The sequence below is a fragment of the Solea solea genome, chromosome 4 (genome assembly GCF_958295425.1).
Source record: "Solea solea chromosome 4, fSolSol10.1, whole genome shotgun sequence".
NCBI lineage: Eukaryota > Metazoa > Chordata > Actinopteri > Pleuronectiformes > Soleidae > Solea > Solea solea.
The window spans coordinates 114,040-137,258 of record NC_081137.1 but is presented as its reverse complement, the minus strand read 5'-3'; the positions used below and the strand labels follow the sequence as shown (position 1 = coordinate 137,258).

At 42.3% G+C, this 23,219-nt stretch overlaps 3 protein-coding genes and 1 long non-coding RNA gene across 7 annotated transcripts in view; 2 read left to right on the top strand and 2 right to left on the bottom strand.

Annotated features, from left to right (window-relative positions):
- Window positions 1-9,128, top strand: part of sgcd (sarcoglycan, delta (dystrophin-associated glycoprotein)) — a 28,983-nt gene extending 19,855 nt beyond the window's left edge. For all 3 annotated transcript variants that reach the window (XM_058627195.1, XM_058627196.1, XM_058627194.1), the window contains 5 exons: window positions 3,203-3,290; window positions 3,888-4,007; window positions 6,018-6,090; window positions 6,856-6,979; window positions 7,074-9,128. In XM_058627195.1, coding sequence (XP_058483178.1) covers window positions 3,203-3,290; window positions 3,888-4,007; window positions 6,018-6,090; window positions 6,856-6,979; window positions 7,074-7,259 — 591 coding nt within the window. In that variant the 3' untranslated portion in view covers window positions 7,260-9,128. The remainder of the gene's footprint in view (window positions 1-3,202; window positions 3,291-3,887; window positions 4,008-6,017; window positions 6,091-6,855; window positions 6,980-7,073) is intronic.
- Window positions 9,129-13,663: 4,535 nt separating this feature from the next.
- On the top strand, window positions 13,664-17,111 carry nop16 (NOP16 nucleolar protein homolog (yeast)). The gene is made up of 5 exons (XM_058626590.1): window positions 13,664-13,866; window positions 14,320-14,428; window positions 14,518-14,584; window positions 14,671-14,777; window positions 16,938-17,111. The coding sequence occupies exons 1-5, from the start codon at window positions 13,760-13,762 to the stop codon at window positions 17,082-17,084; spliced, it is 537 nt and encodes a 178-aa protein (XP_058482573.1). The 5' UTR covers window positions 13,664-13,759; the 3' UTR covers window positions 17,085-17,111.
- A 930-nt stretch (window positions 17,112-18,041) lies between these two features.
- LOC131458008 (uncharacterized) lies at window positions 18,042-19,741 on the bottom strand. The gene is made up of 2 exons (XR_009240048.1): window positions 19,256-19,741; window positions 18,042-19,148 (listed from the first exon to the last, which is right to left on the bottom strand). It is a non-coding gene; the product is annotated as an uncharacterized LOC131458008 (long non-coding RNA).
- Window positions 19,742-19,886: 145 nt separating this feature from the next.
- Window positions 19,887-22,666, bottom strand: arl10 (ADP-ribosylation factor-like 10). 2 transcript variants are annotated; one of them, XM_058626589.1, is made up of 5 exons: window positions 22,405-22,666; window positions 21,634-21,823; window positions 20,637-20,812; window positions 20,062-20,256; window positions 19,887-20,026 (listed from the first exon to the last, which is right to left on the bottom strand). In XM_058626589.1, the coding sequence occupies exons 1-4, from the start codon at window positions 22,543-22,545 to the stop codon at window positions 20,110-20,112; spliced, it is 654 nt and encodes a 217-aa protein (XP_058482572.1). In that variant the 5' UTR covers window positions 22,546-22,666; the 3' UTR covers window positions 19,887-20,026; window positions 20,062-20,109. The 2 variants fall into 2 exon arrangements, with proteins under 2 accessions (XP_058482572.1, XP_058482571.1); XM_058626588.1 differs by having other exon boundaries at window positions 19,887-20,256.
- Window positions 22,667-23,219: the final 553 nt, after the last annotated feature.

The following is a 23,219-nucleotide window of genomic DNA, read 5'->3' as shown; positions in this document are numbered from 1 at the left end:
TACGCTAAAGAGATCCAGTCTAAACCAGTGAGACACACACACACACACACACACACACACACAGTACGCTAAAGAGATCCAGTCTAAACCAGTGAGACACACACACACACACACACACACACACAGTACGCTAAAGAGATCCAGTCTAAACCAGTGAGACACACACACACACACACACACACACACACACACAGTACACTAAAGAGATCCAGTCTAAACCAGTGAGACACACACACACACACACACACACACAGTACGCTAAAGAGATCCAGTCTAAACCAGTGAGACACACACACACACACACACACACACACACAGTACGCTAAAGAGATCCAGTCTAAACCAGTGAGAGACACACACACACACACACACACACACACACACACACAGTACGCTAAAGAGATCCAGTCTAAACCAGTGAGACACACACACACACACACACACACACACACACACACACACAGTACGCTAAAGAGATCCAGTCTAAACCAGTGAGACACACACACACACACACACACACACAGTACGCTAAAGAGATCCAGTCTAAACCAGTGAGACACACACACACACACACACACACACACAGTACGCTAAAGAGATCCAGTCTAAACCAGTGAGACACACACACACACACACACACACACACACACACACAGTACACTAAAGAGATCCAGTCTAAACCAGTGAGACACACACACACACACACACACACACACAGTACGCTAAAGAGATCCAGTCTAAACCAGTGAGACACACACACACACACACACACACACACACACAGTACGCTAAAGAGATCCAGTCTAAACCAGTGAGACACACACACACACACACACACACACACACAGTACGCTAAAGAGATCCAGTCTAAACCAGTGAGACACACACACACACACACACACACACACACACACACAGTACGCTAAAGAGATCCAGTCTAAACCAGTGAGACACACACACACACACACACACACACACACAGTACACTAAAGAGATCCAGTCTAAACCAGTGAGACACACACACACACACACACACACACACACACAGTACGCTAAAGAGATCCAGTCTAAACCAGTGAGACACACACACACACACGCACACACACACACACACACACACACACAGTACGCTAAAGAGATCCAGTCTAAACCAGTGAGACACACACACACACACACACACACACACACAGTACGCTAAAGAGATCCAGTCTAAACCAGTGAGACACACACACACACACACACACACACACACACAGTACGCTAAAGAGATCCAGTCTAAACCAGTGAGACACACACACACACACACACACACACACACACACACACAGTACGCTAAAGAGATCCAGTCTAAACCAGTGAGACACACACACACACACACACACACACACAGTACGCTAAAGAGATCCAGTCTAAACCAGTGAGACACACACACACACACACACACACACACACAGTACGCTAAAGAGATCCAGTCTAAACCAGTGAGACACACACACACACACACACACACACAGTACACTAAAGAGATCCAGTCTAAACCAGTGAGACACACACACACACACACACACACACACACACACACAGTACGCTAAAGAGATCCAGTCTAAACCAGTGAGACACACACACACACACACACACACACACACACACACACACACACAGTACACTAAAGAGATCCAGTCTAAACCAGTGAGACACACACACACACACACACACACACACACACACACAGTACGCTAAAGAGATCCAGTCTAAACCAGTGAGACACACACACACACACACACACACACACACACACACACACACACAGTACGCTAAAGAGATCCAGTCTAAACCAGTGAGACACACACACACACACACACACACACACACAGTACGCTAAAGAGATCCAGTCTAAACCAGTGAGACACACACACACACACACACACACACACACAGTACGCTAAAGAGATCCAGTCTAAACCAGTGAGACACACACACACACACACACACACACACAGTACGCTAAAGAGATCCAGTCTAAACCAGTGAGACACACACACACACACACACACACACACACACACACACACACACACACACAGTACGCTAAAGAGATCCAGTCTAAACCAGTGAGACACACACACACACACACACACACACACACACACACAGTACGCTAAAGAGATCCAGTCTAAACCAGTGAGACACACACACACACACACACACACACACACACACACACACACACAGTACGCTAAAGAGATCCAGTCTAAACCAGTGAGACACACACACACACACACACACACACACACACACACAGTACGCTAAAGAGATCCAGTCTAAACCAGTGAGACACACACACACACACACACACACACACACAGTACGCTAAAGAGATCCAGTCTAAACCAGTGAGACACACACACACACACACACACACACACACACACACACACACAGTACGCTAAAGAGATCCAGTCTAAACCAGTGAGACACACACACACACACACACACACACACACAGTACGCTAAAGAGATCCAGTCTAAACCAGTGAGACACACACACACACACACACACACACACACACACAGTACGCTAAAGAGATCCAGTCTAAACCAGTGAGACACACACACACACACACACACACACACACACACACACACACAGTACGCTAAAGAGATCCAGTCTAAACCAGTGAGACACACACACACACACACACACAGTACACTAAAGAGATCCAGTCTAAACCAGTGAGACACACACACACACACACACACAGTACACTAAAGAGATCCAGTCTAAACCAGTGAGACACACACACACACACACACACACACACACACACAGTACACTAAAGAGATCCAGTCTAAACCAGTGAGAGACACACACACACACACACACACACACACACACACACAGTACACTAAAGAGATCCAGTCTAAACCAGTGAGAGACACACACACACACACACAGTACACTAAAGAGATCCAGTCTAAACCAGTGAGACACACACACACACACACACACACACACAGTACACTAAAGAGATCCAGTCTAAACCAGTGAGACACACACACACACACACACACACAGTACACTAAAGAGATCCAGTCTAAACCAGTGAGAGACACACACACACACACACACGTCATAGATATCATCTTAAATGTCATCTGTGTCTCAGTGTCCTTGTGTCTCAGTGTCCTCGTGTCTCCGCAGGGTCGTCCTCTGTTCCTGCAGTCTTCCAGAAACGTGTCAGTCAACATCTTAGGCAGCAACAACCAGCTGCTCACACAGCTCGTCACAGGTGAGGCTGAAACACAGAGAAAAACCTTCTCTGTGTCACATGATCACGTCTTTATCTGTGTCACATGATCACGTCTTTATCTGTGTCACATGATCACGTCTTTATCTGTGTCACATGATCACGTCTTTATCTGTGTCACATGATCACGTCTTTATCTGTGTCACATGATCACGTCTTTATCTCACTGTTAAACTGAAGTTTGGAAACCACTCACTCTCCCACACCAAACCTCATAGAGAAAATCAGTGATTTTAACATCACACACACACACAGGTTGATCCACTGCTGCCTCCATCACTAAGTTCTAATGCCTTATTTTGTCACTTCAGTGTTTGAAATCCTTTGTTCAGACTGACCTCAGTGACACAAAGTGACCACGCGAGGCAGCAGAGGACCAGCAGCTCCTGTGTCCCTGTGAGCTAAAATCACTGATTTTCTCTATGAAGTTTGGTGTGGGAGATTGAGTGGACAGCCCTGCTGTGTCGCTGGTCTTTAAAGTTTCCTCTTTCCTTTCTCTCCTCATCTCTCCTCCTTTGTCCTTGTCTCTCCTCATATGTCCTCGTCTGTCCTCCTCTGTCCTCGTCTGTCCTCGTCCAGGATCCAGTGGATTTAAAGCTCAGGGGAAGATGTTTGAGGTCAAATCGTCCTCGGGGAAGCTGCTGTTCTCTGCTGACGAGCAGGAAGTGGTCGTCGGTGCCGAGAAGCTGCGAGTGGTGGGTGAGTGAACACATGAACCTGAGGGTTTAAATTAACACGTCATCATTCTGGGTCTGGTTCTGGTTCAGTGACCCAGTGAAAGTTCCTTTTAAGAGGCACAGTCAGAGCAGACTGTGCATGTGTGAGCGCCCCCTGCTGACACACAGACTGCGCATGTGTGAGCGCCCCCTGCTGACACACAGACTGCGCATGTGTGAGCGCCCCCTGCTGACACACAGACTGCGCATGTGTGAGCGCCCCCTGCTGACACACAGACTGCGCACGTGTGAGCGCCCCCTGCTGACACACAGACTGCGCATGTGTGAGTGCCCCCTGCTGACACACAGACTGCGCATGTGTGAGTGCCCCCTGCTGACACACAGACTGCGCATGTGTGAGCGCCCCCTGCTGACACACAGACTGCGCACGTGTGAGTGCCCCCTGCTGACACACAGACTGCGCATGTGTGAGCGCCCCCTGCTGACACACAGACTGCGCACGTGTGAGCGCCCCCTGCTGACACACAGACTGCGCATGTGTGAGCGCCCCCTGCTGACACACAGACTGCGCATGTGTGAGCGCCCCCTGCTGACACACAGACTGCGCATGTGTGAGCGCCCCCTGCTGACACACAGACTGAAACAAAGTGAGGGAAAAGTAATTTCCTGTCAGAGTGAAGCAGCAGATGTTGAACGACTGAGCTGAGGACAAGACGAGGCTCAAAGACACTTGGACGTGGCAGACGGACGGACGTGATTCAGACTCATTACTCTGTAACACTGTGAACGTTAAATGTGCAGGAACGACTGCAGAGGGAAACATTCACTGACTGTGGGTCAAAGGTCAAAGTCATTTCTTTTTATTTGCCCCTGAGACTGCAGACATGTTCCTGAAACTGTCCACACGTCTGCGATGATCACTCTGGAAGTTCTCCTCCAGTCAAAAACTCTGTGTAATGACTGAGTGAGTTCATGTTAGAACAGCAGCAAAAAACACAGGTGAACATCTTGTGGGCTCCGCCCCCTCACCACAGTCTGACTCTAATAATCCACACCAAACCTCATTGAGAAAATCACTGATTTTAACATCACAGCACACAGGAGTTGTTGATCCAACACTGCCTCCATCACTTAGTTCTAATGTCTTATTTTAGTGAATTTGGCATTTAAAATATTTAATTTAGACTTAAGTCAGTGACACAAAGTGACCACACGAGGCAGCAGAGAAGCAGCAGCTCCTGTGTCCCCACAGCTAAAATCACTGATTTTCTCTATGAGGTTTGGTGTGTGTGAGAGTGAGTGGTTTACAAAAGTCTGTCTAACAGTGAGATAAAGACGTGATCATGTGACGTAGACATCTTAGACTTAAACTGACGTAGATCTGTTTCAGGGGGGTCTCTGAATCTTCTCTGGGATGAAGACTCAGTGCACTGTGAAGGAAAATCACATGCTGGTCATGGTGGTCATGGTGATCATGATCATCATGATGGTCATGGTGGTCATGATCATTATGGTGGTCAAGATGGTCATGGTGGTTATGATGTCATGATGGTCATGGTGGTCATGGTGGTCATGATGGTCATGGTGGTCATGGTGGTCATGGTGGTCATGCTGGTCATAATGGTCATGATGGTCATGGTGGTCATGGTGGTCATGATGGTCATGGTGGTCATGATCATTATGGTGGTCAAGATGGTCATGGTGGTCATGATGGTCATGATGGTCATGGTGGTCATGGTGGTCAAGATGGTCATGGTGGTCATGGTGGTCATGATGGTCATGATGGTCATGCTGGTCATAATGGTCATGATGGTCATGGTGGTCATGGTGGTCATGATGGTCATGGTGGTCATGATCATTATGGTGGTCAAGATGGTCATGGTGGTCATGATGGTCATGGTGGTCAAGATGGTCATGGTGGTCATGATGGTCATGATGGTCATGGTGGTCATGATGGTCATGATGGTCATGACCATCATGGTGGTCACCATCTGACCACAGTGTGGTTTTTTCTGATTCTCTGTCGTTTCAGGAGCTGAAGGAGCTGTTTTCAGTAAATCACTGGAGACGCCGCACGTCAGAGCCGAACCTTTTAAAGAGCTGCGGTGAGTCAATGTGCTCATCACTGCACATGAATACACACATGCAGTTAATACATGACAGAACAGGTGTGACAGGGTGAACATATTTCATTTGACGTAATGAAATATTGACGTAAAGTCTTTGATGACATGTTTCTCTAAATGAATCAACTTTAAAGAATAAATCAACTCATTTTCTTTAGTTTAAACTGGACTAAAAAAAACTGAAATAAATCTGATGAAATCTGTGTTTTAATTTTTAAAGCTTCAAAGTGTGAGGATGACTCAGCACAGTAACCATGGAAACCTCACCTTTAATTCACTCTGATTATTTGTTTACAACATGAATTTAGCAACAAATAGATTTTATTAATGCACACACATGCACAAAATCTGCCAACAATACATGGAATTTGAAAGCATCCCAGACAAAGCAGCATTACAGTTTGTCCTGGGAGAGAAAAGTAAACACACCATGCTAGCAGCGCAATATGTGTCAAACTGCCAGCAACTGAGGGACAGCAGAGCAGCTACTCTCTGTATTTACTACTATAATATGTGTGTTTATACAGATATTGTACATATTGTATATATATCCAATCAATATCTGAAGAGAAGAATCCTCTTTGTCTGTGGTGTCACTTCCCGTTTCTCTGTAGTGTCACTTCTTGTTTGTCTGTGGTGTCACTTCCTTTTTGTCTGGTGTCATTTGCTGTTTGTCTCTGGTGTCACTTCCTGTTTGTCTCTGGTATCACTTCATGTTGGATTTCACTTCCTGTCTGTGTCCAGGCTGGAGTCTCCGACTCGCTCTCTGCTCATGGACGCTCCTAAAGGCGTTCAGATTCTGGCCGAGGCTGGAGACATTCAGGCGATCTGCAGGAACGAGCTGAGACTGGAGTCTAAAGACGGAGAGGTGTGTTCTGCACACACACACACACACACACACACACACACACACACACACACTTTGAGAGTAAACTCAGGATGAAACTGTCTCTGTCTCTCAGATTTCTCTGGACGCTCGCAGGATTCGTCTCATGCGTTTGCCGGAGGGAAAAGCGTCCACCAGCTCCTTGTCCTCTGGAACCAGACAAACTGTCTATGAAGTGTGTGTTTGTCCAAACGGGAGACTCTTCCTGTCGCAGGCCGGAACCGGATCCACCTGCCAGATCAGCAACAGCGTCTGCCTCTAGAACTGGACCTGGACCTGGACCTGGACCTGGACCTGGACCGATCAATAAATCCATGAAAACAGAGACGATCAGCAACAACGTCGGAACCTCGAGAACTGAAACTGAAAAAAGATCAATAACAAAAAACAGAGACGAAGAAGAAACGGCGAGGAGATGATCACCTGACACACACACACATGCACACTTTGTGCTAATATTTAAATTTCAAAGCTAAAAATATTTTATTCACTATAATTTTCTACTGAGGAAAAAAGAGACTTTGAGAAAAGCATCATGGGACATTGACACACACACACACACACACAGACTGACATGCACACACACACACCACTGGGGTGATCGACTGATCAAGCCCCGCCCACACACTCTTATTATTATTACTATTATCATTATTATTATCATTATTATTATTAATAATAATGATAATAATAGCGTTGATGCTAACGGGGATGATGTCATGTTCACGTCCCATTTCGTCAGAAGTGTGTGTTTATCACAGTTTTTTCTCTCTGCGATGAACTGATGATGTTGATTGTAAAGAGACGTTAAAAAAAGCTAAGCTAAACACTTGCTCTGAGCTGCTACTAAGCTAACTAGGCTAAGCGAACTACACTTTTGGAATGAATGCTAAGCTAACTTTATTCTTTTGTAACTAATGCTTAGCTAGCAATCCCGGAAGTAGTGCTAAGCTAAGTGTGCTGAGCTAACTACAGTCATGGTAATTCATGCATCTGTGACGCAAGAACACGTTCAGATGTTTGCAGGTCATCCAACATCCTGGTTCTTTCTTTGCCCCGCCCTCTTGTTACTTAACGCAAATTTATTTCCCGCCTTCTGATATCCCACAGTGCTTTGGGAACAACGAACATGAACAACATGAACGTCGTGAACATGAACAACACGAGCGACGTGAGCATGAAAGTGAGCGTGAGCAACAGTGACGTGAACGTGAGCGACGTGAGCGATGCGAACGACCTGAACGACGTGAGCGACACGAACGACGTGAGCGACATGAGCGACATGAGCGACGTGAGCGGCATGAGCGGCGTGAACGACGTGAGTGATGTGAACATGAACGACGTGAGTGATGTGAACATGAACAATGTGAGCCGCATGAGCGACATGAGCAATGTGAACATGAGCGACGTGAACATGAACAACATGAGCGACGTGAACGACGTGAACATGAACAACATGAGCGACGTGAACGTGAGTGACAGCAATGTGAATGACGAAATGATGATGAAAGTGAGCGTGAGCAACAGTGACGTGAACATGAGCAACGTGAGCGGCGTGAACGACATGATCGATGTGAACATTAACGACGTGAACATGACTCACCAGCCTCTGCTCTTTTTCCAACAACTTCTTTTACAATAATATTTTTCTGTTAAAGCTGAACCCTCCTGTCGCCGCCCTGGTGGAGAAAATCAGGCCTAACATCATAAATGTTTGCTTCGGTCTTTACCTTCACAAAACTCAAACTAAAGTGAAGACGCTCTGATAAAAGAGCGGACTGTGCCTTATAACCACCGCCACCACCGCGGACACCGCCACCAGAAGAAGAAGAAGCACATCACTCACACATGAGCTCTCTCTCATCGTCTTCACCAACGAATGCAAAGACCTTCAGCTCCATCAGAGCGCCACCTGCTGTCAGAACCTGACTGCCACTGATTCGTCACATGACCAAAAACCTTGTTTATTGACGTACATATTTGTTTAACTGGTTAAAAAAACAGAAACTTTCTAAATGTTAAAAATGTATTCTCTCACAAGCTTATCAGAAGTTGTTCCTCATCATGTTTTCCAGCTCCTCCCACGATGATTGCGATGTTTTAACGTTAATAAAGATTTTCTGTTTTCTAAGGTTTAGTGGAATAATAATGTGCAGTGACACACAAACACCTGCAGGGGTGCTCACGTCCACACATTCATTCGTCTTTGTTGATATTTTATACAAAATGTGCTAAATGTTGAGTTTTAATTCAAAGCCATATGAGCATGTTTGATATGCAATAACTCTCCACATCAGCAGGTGGCAGCACTGTCAACAAATCAGGACAGCATCGGAGGAGCAGGAGAAGGTGGCAGCCATTTTGTTGATGTTGAAATATTTTTGGGCATGTTGTTATTTTCCTGAGAAGTGATTGGTTGAGCTGACGGCCAATCACAGGCGCTCACCACTGTTCACCTGCGTGAGAAATCGGTGCTGCACTTACTCTTAGTTTTGTTTGTTTGTTTGTTTGTGTTCGTTTTGTACCTTTAACGTATTGTGCTTTTTTGTTGAGTCAGTGATTATGAATTGTTTTAATCTAAGGCGTTACAGTGACATCTAGTGGCAGAGAATGTTAAATATAAGAGTGCAGATGGGTTTTTTGTTCTTCACAGTGACATCACAGTGACATCACAGTGACATTAGTGACATCTCAGTGACATCACAGTGACATCACAGTGACATTAGTGACATCACAGTGACATCACAGTGACATCAGTGACATTACAGTGACATTAGTGACATCACAGTGACATTAGTGACATCACAGTGACATCACAGTGACATTAGTGACATCAGTGACATCACAGTGACATTAGTGACATCACAGTGACATTAGTGACATCACAGTGACATTAGTGACATCACAGTGACATCAGTGACATCACAGTGACATTAGTGATATCACAGTGACATCAGTGACATCACAGTGACATTAGTGACATCCCAGTGACATTAGTGACATCACAGTGACATCACAGTGACATTAGTGACATCACAGTGACATTAGTTACATCAGTGACATCAGTGACATCACAGTGACATTAGTGACATCACAGTGACATTAGTGACATCACAGTGACATCAATGACATTAGTGACATCAGTGACATCACAGTGACATCAGTGACATCAGTGACATTAGTGACATCACAGTGACATTAGTGACATCACAGTGACATCACAGTGACATTAGTGACATCACAGTGACATCAGTGACATCACAGTGACATTAGTGACATCACAGTGACATTAGTGACATCACAGTGACATCAGTGACATCACAGTGACATTAGTGACATCACAGTGACATCACAGTGACATTAGTGACATCACAGTGACATTAGTGACATCACAGTGACATCAGTGACATCACAGTGACATTAGTGACATCACAGTGACATTAGTGACATCACAGTGACATTAGTGACATCACAGTGACATTAGTGACATCAGTGACATCACAGTGACATCAGTGACATCACAGTGACATTAGTGACATCACAGTGACATTAGTGACATCACAGTGACATCACAGTGACATCACAGTGACATCAGTGACATCACAGTGACATTAGTGACATCACAGTGACATCACAGTGACATTAGTGACATCACAGTGACAGTAGTGACATCACAGGTGTTTATTCTTTGCGTTTTGTTGTTTATTAAAGTAAATTTTTGACAACAAACTGAAAGTTGATGCTTGTTTTTAAAACAAGTGAATGTTTTTCTACGTCTTTGTAAATATTGTAAACACGAGTCAACGTGTGAATCTGTTCTATGACCGAGTGAGATTGTGTGTGGGTGTCGGTGTGTGTGAGTGAGAGAGACTGAGGAAAAGGCAGTGTGTAACACTCACTCTCCCACACCAAACCTCATAGAAAAAATCACTGATTTTCAGCTCATGACATAAACCTGATCAACTTCATTCATGCTGTCACTTCATTCATGCTGTCACATTTTACTGCGTTGTTTTATGGCATTCGCCTGTTTCTCATTGATCTCGTGTCACACTGTGAGACTTGAATCATGGGATTCTTCTCTTTTATTTGTCTTTCTTAGTTTTACACGGCACTTTAAAGACCTCTGCTCCTCCTGGATGTTTAGCCTTCAGCATTTCACACAGATGAATACATTAATGTTCACATTTAACAAAGACTCACAAAGACTCACAAAGAAAATTCAGGTCACGTCTTTATTAGTGTGATTTAACTTAGTTTTAATGTCGTTGTTGATGATCTTTAGTCTAGGATTAGTTTATAGACGCACACACACACACACACATACACATACATAAACTGCCTGGCCTAAAAAAAACAAAGGGTCGGAGCGCCTTTAGCTTTGATTACTCACTCATTCACTGTGGCATTGTTTCCATAAGCTACTGCAATGTCACAAGACTTATTTCTGTCCAGTGTTGCACTGATTCTTCACCAAGATCTTGTATTGATGATGGGAGAGTCGGGCCACTGAGCAAAGCCTTCTCCAGCACATCCCAGAGACTCTCAATGGGGTTCAGGTCTGGACTCTGTGGTGAAAATGATGTCTCATGCTCCCTGAACCACTCTTTCACAACTTTGAGCCTGATGAATCCTGGCATTGTCATCTTGGAATATGCCCATGTCATCAGGGAAGAAACAAATGCATTGATGGAATAATGTGGTCATTCATTATATTCAGGTAGTCAGCTGACCTCATTCTTTGGTCACATGATGTTGCTGAACCTAGACTTGACCAACTGCAGCAGCCCCTTACCTATTTGCTTAGTTAAATCCAGGTGGCCACTTTTTTTTGGCCAGGCAGTGTATAAATATGTATAAATTCATGTGATCACTCAGTTAGTGAATGTGAAACCATCAGGATCTGCTATTATTGTACGTATGAACTCAGGTCACTTTGAACAAATGGCTTGTGTCTTAAAGGCGACATAGACCGGAAGCTTCTGTGTGTGTATCTGCGTCATGACCTCGTTTATGAAACCCTAAAGTTTCAGAACAAACAGTTCATCGGCTTTTATTGTTTTCCTGGGCTCTGCAAAGCGGAAAGGCACTTCCGTTTGCTGATGATGTCATCAGGAAACCTCACCACTCCTCTCACCACCATAGCTCCTCCTGATGCGGGCACTCGTCCAGGCACATCTGGTTGTGTACATTGAACCACAGAAGAAGAAGAACTACTCTGTAGCTGCTGACATGCATACTACGTCCCTTCCAGGTACCTGGCCAATCACAACACAGTCCGTGTTCTGGAGGTGAAACAGAGTGTATATACATATATATGTATATATGTATACATATCAAGTCCCCACCATCTTTTTCAGACAGGGTTATACATATGTACGTGTATATACATATATGTGTATATATATATATATACATATATATATACTGTATGTATATGTATACACATATATGTATATATGTACATATACATATATATGTATATGTACATATATACATATACATATACATATATATACTGTATGTATATATATACATACAGTATATATATGTATATGTATATATGTACATATATATATAACGCTATCTGAAAAAGACCATACTTGTGCGTACTTGTGTGTACTTGTGCGTACTCCCGTACCGTTCTGATTCTCAAATAAGTGAACAGCGAGGACGATTCTCAAACCCGGAAGTGTTCTCGCTCCGCCCATTTTTAAGTATTTTTCTGTGTCCCAGAACAAAGTTTTAAGATCATTTGAGGCGAGAAATTAGTCATTTAGAATTCAAACATGTGGTTTGTGTATGAAGATACGACGTATTTATAGTTTGGCAGCGACGTTTGTTGGAGTTGATAAGCTCCGCCTCTGCGGACGCTCGGCGCTCACTGTGCCCGGCACAGAGCAGCGTTACCTCGGCCTGTCCTGATGAAATGATCCGCTGGCTCAGACGTCGCTGTCATTAGATGCTCGGTGTGATCCATAGATTTGTTGTTGACGTGTTATTTTGTTTTTAATGGAAACGTTTTGACCTGACAGTTTGAATGTTTGTATATTATTAATGTTTAATTTATTTTAACTTTGAATGTTAGATTTATATTAAAGTCGCACGGTCATTGTATCTGTATTTAAATATAATATGTAAATATTAGATATGTAGAGTAGTATATATTTGTACACGTCATATATATATATATATATATATATATACTACTCTACAATGCTGAAATATATCTATTTTCCACATTGTATTATTTGTATTGTATATTTTTTTAAATATTTAAAATGTAAAAATAATAACAACATATATATGCATCTATTAAAAGAATTTCATATGTTCATTTATCAACACCGTAGGTGGCGGTAATGAGGCTGCAGCACTTGGCGCCAGCCACCATTCAAACAGCAGAACAATACATACATACTTACATACTTGAGTATTGATAAACAGCCACATACTTGTGTACTCCCGTACTTGGCAAGTATATACTCCCAGCGTATTTCTCAAGTATATACTTCCCAAGTAAGCAAGTACATATATACATACTGTGAATTTCTCTGTTTGATGAATAAAGTATCTATCTATCCATACTTGCTTACTTGAGTATTGAGAAACGGCCATGTGTAAGGCAGAGTGGGCGTAGCCTTCAGTCACATGACAGGAAGATAACAAACACGTGTTTCCGGTCTCTGATTGTGCACGTTGACGTCGTGTCGTCGCGTTTGTTAAGAAAACGGAGAAATAAGAGAGAGAAAACGAAGAAAAATGCCGAAAACGAAACAGTCGAAGAGAAGAAAGAAGTTTGATTATAACCAGGACCGGAAGAAGCTGAAGAAGAAGTTCATCAACAAATATAGACCGAGCATCGAGAGGTCAGTTAGCATGTTAGCACGTTAGCACAGGTTAGCATGCTGCTCTAACCTTCCTAACCTGTGTGTAAAGTCACGTGACCACTGATAAATCACTGTTGTGTTTTCGTGACGAGCGTTAACTTTAACTCAGCTGAAGGTAACATTAACCCGGGTTAACTGACTGGTTGAACAGTTACGTTAACCTCCTGTTATCCTTAAAGGAGGGTTAACTAGACTCTGCTGCTGGATTCACTGGATTAACGTTAACCTGCTAATAACTCAGATTAATTAATTATTATTGTTACGATGTAGTCAAACATTTAGATATTTTATAATATCATTTTTGTCGTTTTCCATCACACACATTACTCACATGTTTAGGGGACATCGCCCAGGACCAGGTTAGAATGTGATGGAAAAATGACTGTCTTGTGTGGTTCTGGTTCTGACTGGTGTGGTTCTGGTTCTGGTCAGTCAACAGATTAGAGCGGCGTGGAACAACAGGAGGTCGGTGGCGAGGAACCTGCAGGACATGGGTCTGGCGTTGGACGTGAACGCGGCTCTGCCTGTGAAGAAGTCGAGTGTAAGTGGAAACAAAAACATGATTCTTCTGCTTTTCTTCTCCTTCTTCTAAAGTCGCTGAACTAAACGTTCATGTTTGTTTTTCTGCAGCTGCTGAGAAACAACAGAGAAACGTCAGCGAGCGTCGCCGTCGTCACCAAACCCTACGTCATCAAGCGTAAGTCACATTGCCGTTGACCTGCAGGTGGCGCTGTTGATCTGCAGTTGGCGCTGTGGCTCAGATCTTTGTGTTGTTTTGAGCAGAAATGGAGGAGGAGGCGGGGCAAGCACTCAGGGACACAAAGACGTTATCGTCCGACCTCGTCGAGTTCGTCCAGCACATGATCCGAGAACACAATGACGACTACAAGGTGAGGTCGCCGCCCACCCCTGACGGCCTAAAGACAAGACCAGACACATTTTCCATTTCCTGACTTCAAAATAAAATCCCTCCAGCTGTTAGAAAGACAGCTGTTAACAAACTTTTGATCTAAACAAATGTTCAAACCTTTTTACTTTAGAATTAAAGTCACATTTTTAACCTTTAAATCTAAAAAACTGCAGTTGAATGAAAGAAGTTTGAATTAGTGTCTAATTGTGATTATTTTCACAGGAACTGTTCATGTTTCCATGATTCTCATTTTCATTCTGTAGAATAAGATGGATTTGATATTTGAAGTGAAATAGAAATATGGCAACAAACCAGATTATTATTATAATATATGTGAGATTACACTAACACTAACAGTGTTTAAATATCAATAAACCAGATTATTATTTTATGTGTTATTACACCAACACTAACAGTGTTTAAATATCAATAAACCAGATTATTATTATATATGTGAGATTATACTAACACTAACAGTGTTTAAATATCAATAAACTGATTATTATTATATATGTGTGATTACACTAAAACTAACAGTGTTTAAATATCAATAAACCAGATTATTATTATATATGTGAGATTATGCTAACACTAACGGTGTTTAAATATCAATAAACCAGATTATTATATATGTGAGATTATACTAACACTAACAGTGTTTAAATATCAATAAACCAGATTATTATATATGTGAGATTATACTAACACTAACAGTGTTTAAATATCAATAAACCAGATTATTATTATTATTATTATATATGTGAGATTATACTAACACTAACAGTGTTTAAATATCAATAAACCAGATTATTATTATATATGTGAGATTATACTAACACTAACAGTGTTTAAATATCAATAAACCAGATTATTATTATATATGTGTGATTACACTAACACTAACAGTGTTTAAATATCAATAAACCAGATTATTATTATTATATATGTGAGATTATACTTACAATAACAGTGTTTAAATATCAATAAACCAGATTATTATTATTATTATATATGTGAGATTATACTAACACTAACAGTGTTTAAATATCAATAAACCAGATTATTATTATATATGTGAGATTATACTAACACTAACAGTGTTTAAATATCAATAAACCAGATTATTATTATATATGTGTGATTACACTAACACTAACAGTGTTTAAATATCAATAAACCAGATTATTATTATTATATATGTGAGATTATACTAACACTAACAGTGTTTAAATATCAATAAACCAGATTATTATTATTATTATATATGTGAGATTATACTAACACTAACAGTGTTTAAATATCAATAAACCAGATTATTATTATATATGTGAGATTATGCTAACACTAACGGTGTTTAAATATCAATAAACCAGATTATTATATATGTGAGATTATACTAACACTAACAGTGTTTAAATATCAATAAACCAGATTATTATATATGTGAGATTATACTAACACTAACAGTGTTTAAATATCAATAAACCAGATTATTATTATTATTATATATGTGAGATTATACTAACACTAACAGTGTTTAAATATCAATAAACCAGATTATTATTATATATGTGTGATTACACTAACACTAACAGTGTTTAAATATCAATAAACCAGATTATTATTATTATATATGTGAGATTATACTAACACTAACAGTGTTTAAATATCAATAAAACAGATTATTATTATTATTATAATATATGTGAGATTATACTAACAGTGTTTAAATATCAATAAACCAGATTATTATTATTATTATATATGTGAGATTATACTAACACTTACAGTGTTTAAATATCAATAAACCAGATTATTATTATATATATGTGTGATTACACTAACACTAACAGTGTTTAAATATCAATAAACCAGATTATTATTATTATATATGTGAGATTATACTAACACTAACAGTGTTTAAATATCAATAAACCAGATTATTATTATTATTATATATGCGAGATTATACTAACACTAACAGTGTTTAAATATCAATAAACCAGATTATTATTATTATATATGTGTGATTACACTAACACTAACAGTGTTTAAATATCAATAATGATCGTGTGACACGCACACTCTTCCCGTGTTTGTATTTATGGTCGCGTTGTTTAAATAAAGTTTGTGTTTTCAGGCGATGGCTCGAGACGAGAAGAATTATTACCAGGACACACCCACTCAGATCCGCAGGAAGATCAACGAGTACAAACGCTGCCACCTGCAGGACTACCACGCCTTCATCAGCTCGTTAGCTGCAGCTCAGCCCACACACACGTGTTAACATCACAATAAACCTGTAACACACTCACACATGAACACTGAATCTTTGTCATCCTAACTAGCTGTTTGTCCTTCAGAGCGAGGACACAGACACAAAAGAGAGACACACACACACACACACACACACAGACAGAGAGATGCAGACAGACAGTGACACAGACAGACACACACAGGGAGTGTCACTAAGAACAGAGTGGGAGTGGCTAAACTTGGTCCACACTGACCTCATATTTCCTGGTTCCCGCCCCCTCACACCTGCAGTCTAACAGTGGGAGGAGCTTCAGCAGCTAAGTCCATCAGCGACGTCTGTCCTCTGAGACACTTAGAGGACGTGACAGAGGTCTGAGGTCAACTGCAGGACGTCCTGACACGAGAGGTGGACAAACATGTCACTGGCTGTGGCTGGAGTCAATGTTTTACTGACAGGACCAGGGACCAGGGACCAGGACCAGAACTGAACTCTTCATGATCCAAACACAGCAAACACTGGTGTGTTATCTGAGGGAAACAGAACAGATCAGTGTGACTGCACACTGTTACTGGGACAGGAAGAGGAGGAGTTAGCAGTGGCGTACAAGAACATCAGCAGATTAGGACTGACAACAGAGCAGAGGGGTATTCCAGAAAGCGGGTTATGTGAGAACTCTGAGTTTGTTAACCCTGAGATGAGGGAAACTCTGAGTTATCCGTTCCAGAAAGAGAGGTAACTTAAACTCTGGGTCTGTTACTGCGGTAACTTACTCTGTGAACATAACCTGCTCGCTGGCAGGTTTACTATAAGAAACCCAGAGTTTCTACCTGTCTTCTCCCACACGAAGAAAGCAGTTAGACATGGATTGCCCATTCATTAGAAATCCAACCGACATCGAAGCCGTATTTATTAGAAATGCATTACGTCGTGAGAGAATCTTCCGACCCAGATTAGACGTTTTGATTAAAAATAAAAGACAAATTCACATGTGATTTGGTTCTTCTTTATTCTCTAAAAGTACAAAAGCAACAGTCAGGATTTGTAATATAGTTCCAACTATTAACATATTTCACATATTCACCTGTTTCACCATGACAATGCACCCACCTCAACTGGCGTTCAAGTAATAGAATTTACAAGTCTGTTTTTCTGATTTGCCGGTCCAGGTACACCATTTCTTTCTCGTTTTTTTGAATGGTTTTCATTAGGTGCACCCTGTACAACTCTTTCACCGGCAACTCAGGAACATATGGACGTTTAATTTAATTCCTGCAGTTCTACATACAGATTTAACATGGTATTGACCCAAAATCTCACTGTGTCAAGCTGTGCTCTAGAAGTTGATGGACCCTCCTCTTGGTGATGCCCAACCATGTTCTGTTGAAGGACAAGAATGTGCTAGTTTGTCCATTATCTATGCTCATCACTTCAGTGTACTAACCCTAACCCAAACTCCAAATTCCACTCAAGAATGTAAATGAATATGAATGGGTAGAGCAGTGCCACTAGCTATACATAATATTAAGACACACTTCAGTAGGCCCCTCCGGATCTCTCCCTGTGGCAGCAGACAGCGTCTCCTCCTCCTCTATATAATTCAGATTGCATATATATATATATATATATATATATATATATGTAAAAGTTTTATTTTAAAAAAAGACAAGTATATATATATATAAAAGTTTTATTTAAAAAAAAGACATAAGTGTATACTTGCATCTGATGTAGGCACTTGTGTCCTGGGGGGTGACAGGCTCAGATGAGCTTCCCCCGGGGATGCCTTCAGCCACAGGGCGACCGCTGTATTGGCTGAGAGCCAGCTCCTCAGCCTCTGACAGAGGTGGTGGAGGTGACCCTCCACCCGTTTTTCGGGCCTCTGCCTTCTTTCTGTTGGCAGAGCAGAACTCAATGTTTGCAATCTGAATTAATATTTACGTTACGTTTAATAGCCTTAGTGAATTAAAAATAAAAAAATAAATCAAAGTGAGGTGCAATCATAGCCTAGCAAAATATGCCTTACCTTTTTGAATGATGTTTTTATGTTTCATTTTGAGCTGCTTCCAAGTCCTCCTTTCTCCTGTTGGATTGCACCTAAATGAAAAACTCAGATTTCATTCCTACTTATATTCATAACTATAGACTATGTTATGATCTTACGGTTAAATGTTACGTCAATGGAATAGTACGTTCAAACTTACGCGTTGACTCGGGCAGCAATTTTCTCCCATGCGGTCTCTCTCTCCTTCGCTGCTGCAGCTGTGTTGCATTCGCGGCGAAATATGTGCTCATATTCTCCGTAGCCCAGCAAAAGGATCTCCAACTCCTTCGCACTGAAATATGTTGATCTTTTTTTTTTCTCGGTTGTCATGGTGACTCGTGGTATCGGGGCTCCATTGATGATGGCTTTTTTCAGTGGTTGTGCACGCGCGTACCTCGAGGTTAACATACTCAGAGTTGATTGAACTAACTCAGATCAGCTGTTCTGGAACCGGATACTCAGAGTTTCCCGACTCAGAGTAAGTCAACTCAGAGTTCAGGGATAGACTCAGAGTGTGTTGAACCTGCTTTCTGGAATACCCCTCAGGTCTTCAGAGAGTCTAGACCACATTCACTCTGACCCTCTATGCTGGAGTTAGTCTTGATCCTTCATGTGGATCAGAGAGGGCGGGGCCATCATTTGTTTCTTTGTAAATCACAGTTGAATTCTTTATCTGTGGAGGATTCTCACTTTTCTTTTTCTTTCTAAATAAAAAACAAACAAATCAAAGTTTGTCCTGAGTATCAACAGTTAGATAGGACACACAGACACACACACACTAATGACCCCAGTGATTATAAAGTTAATTTTATTTAAAACACAAAATGTTTGTGAACCACTGATCAACAACATTAAATAAACCTTCGTCCTCGTCCTTCAACTCGTCTGCTGACAGTGAAGAAGAAGAAGAAGCTGCTGCAGGAGGAGCGGCCTCACCTCGCCTCTCCTCGCCTGGCCTGGCCTGGCCTGGCCTGGCCTGGCCTGGCCTGGCCTGGCCTGGCCTGGCCTGGCCTCTCAAACGAGCAGGAGCAGCAGACTCCAGCAGGAGTTCTTCAGACCTTCATCTGAATGCATCTGAGCAGCGATGAGGAATGTGTTGTTGTGTGAGTGCAGACTCAGAGCGTCGTGAAGCTCACACACACTCACTGCACCGGGTTTGTCCTGAGAGGAACACACATGACCTTTGACCTTTGCACAACACAAAAATGTTCATTTCTAAACAACATTCATGATATTATGTGTATTATTATTATTGTTATAATTATTAATATTATGGTTATGGTTATTAATTTGACTATTATTACTATGATTATTAGTATCATTGTTATAATTATTAATATTATTATAGTTATGGTTATTAATGACTTATTTTGATTATCATGATTACTATTATTACTATTATTATTATCATTTTTATAATTATTCATATTATTATAGTTATGGTTATTAATATGACTATTATCATTTTGATTATTATTATTACGATTATTATTATTATGATTATTATCACCACATCCATATTTTGATCCTTCCCTGTTTACCTGCTTGTTTCCAAGGATGACCACAGGCAGCTGGGGCTCCGCCCCCAGGAGGCGGTGCAGTTCAGCCTTAGCCAGTGGGAGGCGCTGTCGATCGGAGGAGTCGACCACAAACACCAGGATGTGAGAGTGTTTCACGTACTCGCTCCAGTGACGTCGCAGTTCCTCGCTGCTGCCGACTGAAACCAGAGCAAACACAACAATGATGGAAACATCAACAACGCCCACAGAGGGCGTGAGGACACATGAAGAAGAACGCCCACAGAGGACACATGAAGAAGAACGCCCACAGAGGACACATGAAGAAGAACGCCCACAGAGGACACATGAAGAAGAACGCCCACAGAGGACACATGAAGAAGAACGCCCACAGAGGACACATGAAGAACGCCCACAGAGGACACATGAGGACACATGAAGAAGAACGCCCACAGAGGACACATGACACACAGAGGGCGTGAGGACACATGAAGAAGAATGCCCACAGAGGACACATGAAGAAGAACGCCCACAGAGGACACATGAAGAAGAACGCCCACAGAGGACACATGAAGAAGAACGCCCACAGAGGACACATGACACACAGAGGGCGTGAGGACACATGAAGAAGAATGCCCACAGAGGACACATGAAGAAGAACGCCCACAGAGGACACATGAAGAAGAACGCCCACAGAGGACACATGACACACAGAGGGCGTGAGGACACATGAAGAAGAATGCCCACAGAGGACACATGAAGAAGAACGCCCACAGAGGACACATGAAGAAGAACGCCCACAGAGGACACATGAAGAAGAACGCCCACAGAACGCCCACAGAGGACACATGAAGAAGAACGCCCACAGAGGACACATGAAGAAGAAGAATACAGAGTCTGTGACTGCCGAAGCCTTTTAAAACGTTCTCACGCACGTTTACAGCGAGTGAACGGTCATGCGACGCATTTCCTGTTCCGTTAGGGCGTCCTGATGCATTGTGGGAGGTTAAAATAGGCTTACTTTCCAGGAAGTCCAGCCGACAGACACCGGTGTCCAGACTGACGAAGTTGAAGCCGTGGGTCGGGCGACTGTGACATGTCTGAGCCGTGGACTCTGCGGGAACCAGACCTCGCAGCAGGCTGCTTTTCCCGGCGCCGTCCAGACCGAGGACGAGAACCTGGCGCTTCCTATGCTCCGCCTCCTGCGCCTTCTGAAATCACACATCATTGATTCAACGATGAAGCTTTTTTCTGTGACCACTCACTCTCCCACACACACACACATTTAGTCTCTTCAGTGTGTGAAGTCCTTTGTTCAGATTGACCTCAGTGACACAGAGTGACCACACGAGGCAGCAGAGCAGCAGCTACAAACACTGGTTGTCTCTCTGGACTTTGGTGTGGGAGAGTGAGTGTGTGTTACAGTGAGACAAAGACGTGATCATGTGACTCATGTTGTCACCTGGACTGTTGTTAATCTCTCAGACTTTGCTCCTCAGCAAACATGAATCACACTTTTATCTTCACTCGTGATTCTAGTTTATCTTCTATTGATTTCTACTGTTTCTGCAGGAAGAGATAAAAGAGTGTTCCTCAGGGATGAAGAGTGAAGATGAAGAGTGTTCCTCAGTGATGAAGAGTGAAGATGAAGAGTGTTACCTCAGTGGTGAAGAGTGAAGATGAAGAGTGTTACCTCAGTGATGAAGAGTGAAGATGAAGAGTGTTCCTCAGTGATGAAGAGAAGATGAAGAGTGTTACCTCAGTGATGAAGAGTGAAGATGAAGAGTGTTACCTCAGTGAAGGCGCACAACTGTGTGCGCTCTGACCACAACGTTCTCCTCCTGTAGAACACACTGACGCTGATGAAGAGCGCAGAACCAAAGGCAGCCACCGCTGCAGAGAGCATGTCTGAGATGTTCTGCAGGAGAACCATGACCTCTGACCCAGAGGAGAGAGGAGATCTGACCCTGTCACACACTCAGGTTCACTGCTTCACCTCCTGAAGCTCCTGCTGCATCTGCTGCTTCTCCTTGTGTGACTGCTCTCTCTCTCTCTCCCCCTCCCCCTGTCTCTCTCTCTCCCCCCCCTCTCTCTCTCCCTCTCTCGGGGTGTGTGTGTGTGTGTGTGTGTGTGTGTGTGTGCTCCTGTGACTGTTTCATGTTTATTACTTTAAATGATTCTCTATGTAAATGAGCATTAGCTACAAATGCTCTCAGTCATCTTCATCAGAACATCAGTAATAATAATAATAATAATCATCATCATCATTTAATATGATGTCTCTGTATTTGCACCATTTAAGCAAAACTAACACATTCATAAAAATCACTGTCCTGCACGTTACCACATTGAACACTAGAGGGCGCTGGGAGCTTTACCGTTTCAGAGACCAGCGAGCACAAACTGAGAACAACTCTGACGAACTCTCGCAGTGTTGATTGAAAATCCTGAACCTAAAATGTTCATAAACAAGTGAATAAATAAAAAGAATAAAGAAAAGCACAATGATGAGAGGGAAAACAAGCAGATAGATAGAATATATATCCAGTCAAGAATAACAGATGCATTTAGTAGCAACTACTTTGATAGGAAGTCTTATTTTGGCGG